Here is a 5,754-nt window from a genome sequence, read left to right on the forward strand (position 1 = left end):
TCTTTATCCACTCTACATCGCCCCTTTATCCACTCTACATCGCCCCTTAACCCACTCCACATCGCTCCCTAACCCACTCTACATCGCCCCTTTACCCACTCTACATCGCTCCCTAACCCACTCTACATCGCCCCTTTATCCACTCTACATCGCCCCTTAACCCACTCTACACCGCCCCTTAACCCACTCTACATCGCTCCTTAACCCACTCTACATCGCCCCTTAACCCACTCTACATCCCTCGAATCACCTCGCCTTAATACTGCTATGGCCTTCTTAAACCATACTAATAACTTGTGCTTTGTCACCCTTCCTTCCCCCTCTTCCTCTGCTGAGCTAGACAAATTGCAGTCCAAGTTGGACGCTTTGGAGAAAGTGAAGAAGCTTTGTGAATTTTTGACTAATCTTAATAATCAACAAAATGAGCCTAAAAAGCTCTTAGATAACCTCTGCACTGGCCTTCAGACTTTCCTCGGCTTCAACTCTGAGTCAAAAGGCTACAACGGCTCTGGTATTGTCTACTCTGACTTGGACAGGCTGTGTGATGCAGTGATGGGATTTTTGAGTGGTGTGCTTGGCGCGGTGAAAGATGATGAAGCAGTTAAAACGTACGATAATTACATGACTAAAAAGCTTAAAGATGTACTAGACACATTAACTTCTTCAATTGGCACCGGGCGTAATGGGCTTGCGGCGTCTGTCCGCGCGGTGAAGGAGTGGTTGGAGGGGTATGATACTCAAATTACTAATAAAACAAATGCAGTAACAAACGCTTTAACAACGTTAAGCAACAACCTAAATGACGGTTATGCTAATATTGTTGAATCAAAAAAAGTCGATAGCCTTGAAAAACAGTTAGAGTCATGGAACTCCACGGTGTCAGACGTCGCTCGTGAAATTGAGGTGATTGAAGAAGAAAAAATCAGTGAGTTGGATAACGCGTTGAAAAATGCAGTTATGAATAAAATTGAACCGATTAAAAAGTCCGTTGCAATGCTGGCAAATTCCGCCAAGCAAGATGAATTTGTGCAGCAGGCGTCGAAGGTGGAGAGTGAGTTGGTGAAGCAGAGAGACATAATTACAGACACAGTTGAAGACATGGTACAAAATATTCGAGAGAGTGTACAGTCGTTGGAGACATGTAAAGATCAACAAATTTGGCTTGTGAAAAAGACTATAGAGAGGGCTGACGCTTTTTTAGATAGATCATTATACACGGAGTATATATACAAAATTTTGGCGTCTTTCAATCAGATAGAGTGTGAAGTTAAGAATGTATATAAAAGCTTGAATGCTAATAAAGGGGTGCTTGAAAATCTGGTTAATAAAGCTAGAGAGCACTTTCGGTCGATTAGAAGTGGAATTCAGCATGGTGCTGGCAGTGAAGGTAATATAGAGCATCAATGGGATGGCTTTAAAGTCCACCTTGCAAAATTTGTCAACGGTCTGTATAAGCAAGAACTTGAGATCGATCAAGACGATATTGATGTTACGAATGGCCTCATCAATGAAATTGAGAGTGGAGTCATGAATTATGGTGGCAACTTTGCGAAAAGGTTTGATGTGGCTATAGGAAATGTAGTTCGTAGCATCGTAAGCGAAAAGGAAGGTGCTGTGGAAAAGTACATTGAACAGTACGTACGGCGAAACAACAAATATTTCAAAGCCGATGTGAAGGCCAAACTTGAAGGCACGGGAAATACACAGATCGCAGCGTTCGTGGCGAGCCATCTTAGTCCCATAATTGAGAAGCAACTTCAATTGCACATTTCGCAAAAGATCAAGCAGTTTGAAATAGTCACTGACGACAGCGTCGACACCGTTGTAGGAAATATCCAGACATATCTTACCACATACGCAGAGGCGGTTGATCCAATTAAGGTTAACACAATTGTGGAAATGATCGAGGAGCACTTAGAAATCGTTGCATCCGCTATGAAGACACAAGGTTATGACAACCAATATATGACCAAAATAATGAAAACCGTTCTCACAGCTGTCCACGCCATAACTCTACGCGTAAAAGAGGAACTTAACTCGTTCAACACCGACAGTGATAACATTAATTACAAATTCGGCAAGAATATAGATGAATCTATTAAATCGTTTACACAATTTGATAAGTTGTTTAAGCTCACGCAGCAACAGGTGTCTGAAAAATTTGAAGATGTGAAAGGAAAAATTGGCCAACTCGACACGTTTTTGAATAAGAGTGAAGGCAAAATTACCAGGAAGCTCGCACATATTGAAGGTGATATTATAAGGCTTGAAAAACTTCAAAACGACAAAAATGATATTCGCAACAGAGAAAGTGATGTGGTCATAGACAGGAAAGGAGAGGAGGCCGATAGGCTTATGAAAGAGTTGAAAATAGACCTCAAGCACAAACTCAACGAAATTACTGTAGCTGTAAGCAATGCGGGTTACGCATTAGACACCGCCATTCAATCACTCCTAACCACCCTCAACAAATCTAAAGATCTATGTTTACAATCCGTCACCTCCGCCTTCACCACCCTCACCTCCGAGGTCCGCGCCCTCTTCGCCGAAGGCCACAAAGCCGACCTGGCGGCGCTCAAGACGCTCGTCGACGGGCAGAAGGCGGAGATTGAGAAGATCATTGGGGAGGATAAAGCGAATAATATTAAGGGTCTGCTGCAGAAAATATACGGTGGATTATTGTATGATCGTGCGGGTCAAAACACAAATAACACTCTTGAAGATATGATGGAAACCTCCAAGGAGTCGGCTGCCCAAAGTCGTGAGCAGTCCAAATTCCTATCACATCTGTCAACACAATTCAAATCGTACTCTGATGCCGTGCTAGATTACATTAGATCGCAGGTGAAGTCCTCTGATTCCGCAAGTGATCAGTCCAACCAAGTCGGTGGGCTCAAGAACGCATTGGACGCCCTGCTTGTTCACCTTAACGATACCGACACTCCTTATACAATTAATCCGCTGAACAAACGTATTCACCTATTTGATCATAAATATGACGAATTGTTAGCAATACTTCGAACATCTTTGGACACCTTCACCTCCCCCTCCCCCCTCCTCGCCCCCCTCAAGGCCGGCCTCTCCAACTTCGCGCAGCAACTCGGCCTCGCGTACGTGAACAGGTATAGTGGTCAAACATTCAAACAGTTAACTAAGCCTGTTGAACCTTCAAAAACAGCCGCTGCACCCGAAAAACCTTCCATCCCTGATTACGATTTAACCCCTGAGGGCCGGAACTGCGCCAAGGTCTGCCTGACGATGGTGGAGATACTGGTTAACGATTTCTATGAGCTAATGAAAGAGTGCCAAAAATCGTGGAAAAACAAACAAATTAATACGTATGAAAACAACTTATTTGGCAAATGGTTAGAGGAACAAGGCTACGAAGTGAATTACAAGAAAGGCAAGCAGACCGGTGTATTGCACGACACGATTGGAATGAAGGGATTGAAAATTTATGATGAGCTTCTCAACATGAACATTGGATCTTCTAAAAGAATAAATTTACAGGCTCCGTGGGTGATGGAAATTCGTAAGCAAAAAGAAGCCGACAATAAAAATCCTCATCAGATAAACGTCGTCGACATTCTTCAATTCCTTTACGGACTAACCAAAACTTATTACGATGTATGCCACCTGCGCCATATTGAGAGACCGAAATCGCCGTCATCAGTCTACCAAATGCTGGTATGGCTGACTGGACTTCCTCACAATCGGATGAACTCTACCGTATCAGTTGGCGACATCAGCGAACTGTTCCCCAAATCGGATGATGAGGCAAACGGCGTAGGAGATGGCACAATCCCGGTGGTAGATGATGACGAATCGTTACCGGCGTATCCAGCTCCTGTTACCGCTGCGAATCTACGAGAGGCACTTCGAAATGTCTGCACCTATGCGGAAACTGTACTTATTTCCATCCTTGGTCATGGCCACGCGAACGGCGTTTACGCCGTTGACTTCAACACAAACCCCGACGGTTTCTCATATCCTACCGCGCCTGGAGCGTGCTTCGATATGCTTGTGGACATATCGAAGAGACTATATGACCAACTGTATTTCTTATTTATTCAATGCTCACGTACCTATGAAACTAACAGTTGGCGAGACTGCTGGTACGGTCGGCACGTCGGTGGCTCAGACTGGAGGTGCAATGAGAAGCAATGCATCAACCAAATGGGCAACCAAAGTGCTGACCAAAAGGCCAACCAATGCTGTGGCCAAACGTGTGAGCAACACCCTAAGTGCGGCCTTAAATCTCCGTTACAGTCTTTCTTGGAAGACGGTTTGCCAGGATTTTTGCCGCACCAGTTCAAGAACCCGGGTTGCAAGCTGGACTGCAGTACGGCCAATCACCGTGGGTTGCCGTGCAAAACGCCCATGGGTTTTTCAGATATAAGTAATATTGCATCGCATACTAAGCAAGGAGAATACATTATGAACACCCTCTATAGATTCTGTGGCCAACCGGATAGTCCACTTAATCAGTTGTCTACATATTTGGCGTGCCTATTAAGTGCTCCTCCAGCAACATTAGGTGACATGTTCGCTTTTTTCTACAATTACCTAGACGGGTGGCACAATCAACAGCTTAAAGAACGTGTGTCACACAGGGAGGATGCCTTTGATGGCGCAATCACCAAGGCGTATTTCGGAGTTAAATACGATGATTTTGACCTATCGTTGCTTTTTAATGCTAAGCATTCCGATCACAACAAACATCGTGACTTAATAAGTCTCGTTTGCGGGGGTGACAACAAATCAGTAACTAACTGCGGCCGCTATCTGCAACCTATCAACGCTAATACATGGACAGTGTTTTCTAAGGAGAACGCCGACAAGTATCTGTCGTGGATTATCTACCTCACTGAGTCCTTCTATAAGTTGCTTGAGCAGTTATACAAGGAATGTTGCGCAAACTGTACATCTGCTGGATCACGTTGCCACGGTAAAACCTGCGTCGCGGATTGCAAAGTCAAATCCCACTACGCATCTCTGGCATCTGCTGCCAAAAGCAAAACTCCTGCCCCCGCACCTACCGAACACCAACACAATGAATTATGCAAACCTATCTCTCACTGCCCGTTCACACGTCCTACCTTGTGTAAGTACGGTTTTGTTTTTAAAAGCCTATCCAATATGAGCGGCGAGAATGGAGAACTAACGATGCGTACCTGCAAAGACCTATGTAACGCATTGCAGAAAGTTCTGAGTAATAAAATCAGTGACGGTGCACCACTCGCCAAATTGGTACATGAAGTAATCCCCAAATTCATATGGGCCATTAGGCAAAAATTCTTCTGGACCACCGTCGCCCTCTGGCTCCTGTCCCTCCTCTACCTCCTCCACATCATGGTCATCCGCCTCGACCTGCTCCACATCAAATCTCACTTACACTCACCATCGTCACATCGCATCGCCGCTCAATCACTACTCGCCGCCGCACGTGTTAACAAGCTTAACAGGGTGTTTTACCTGCAACCGTAATCGCACTCATGTGTTTACTATCTACACTCACCTAGCATCACCTACTCACCTAACTTATGAATTGCGCTTTAATCTGTTGCATCACTCATTAATCGTTGTACGTGATTGTGTAGTAGTTTACTAAAGTGTTGACCAATGTGCTGACCAATGTGCTGACCAAAGTGCTGATCAAAGTGGTGACCAACGTGTTAGCCAACGTGTTGACCAAGGTGCTGACCAATGTGCTGACCAATGTGCTGACCAACGTGGTGACCTATGTGCTGACCA

At 44.8% G+C, this 5,754-nt stretch overlaps 1 protein-coding gene across 1 annotated transcript; it reads left to right on the top strand.

Annotated features, from left to right (window-relative positions):
- Positions 1 to 267: 267 nt before the first annotated feature.
- BBBOND_0005640 (hypothetical protein, conserved) lies at positions 268 to 5,487 on the top strand (the record flags this gene model as incomplete). Its single annotated transcript, XM_012915390.1, has 1 exon — positions 268 to 5,487. The coding sequence occupies one exon, from the start codon at positions 268 to 270 to the stop codon at positions 5,485 to 5,487; it is 5,220 nt and encodes a 1,739-aa protein (XP_012770844.1).
- Positions 5,488 to 5,754: the final 267 nt, after the last annotated feature.

This window comes from Babesia bigemina, scaffold Bbigscaff_76595, assembly GCF_000981445.1.
Source record: "Babesia bigemina genome assembly Bbig001, scaffold Bbigscaff_76595".
Taxonomy (NCBI): Eukaryota; Apicomplexa; class Aconoidasida; order Piroplasmida; family Babesiidae; genus Babesia; species Babesia bigemina.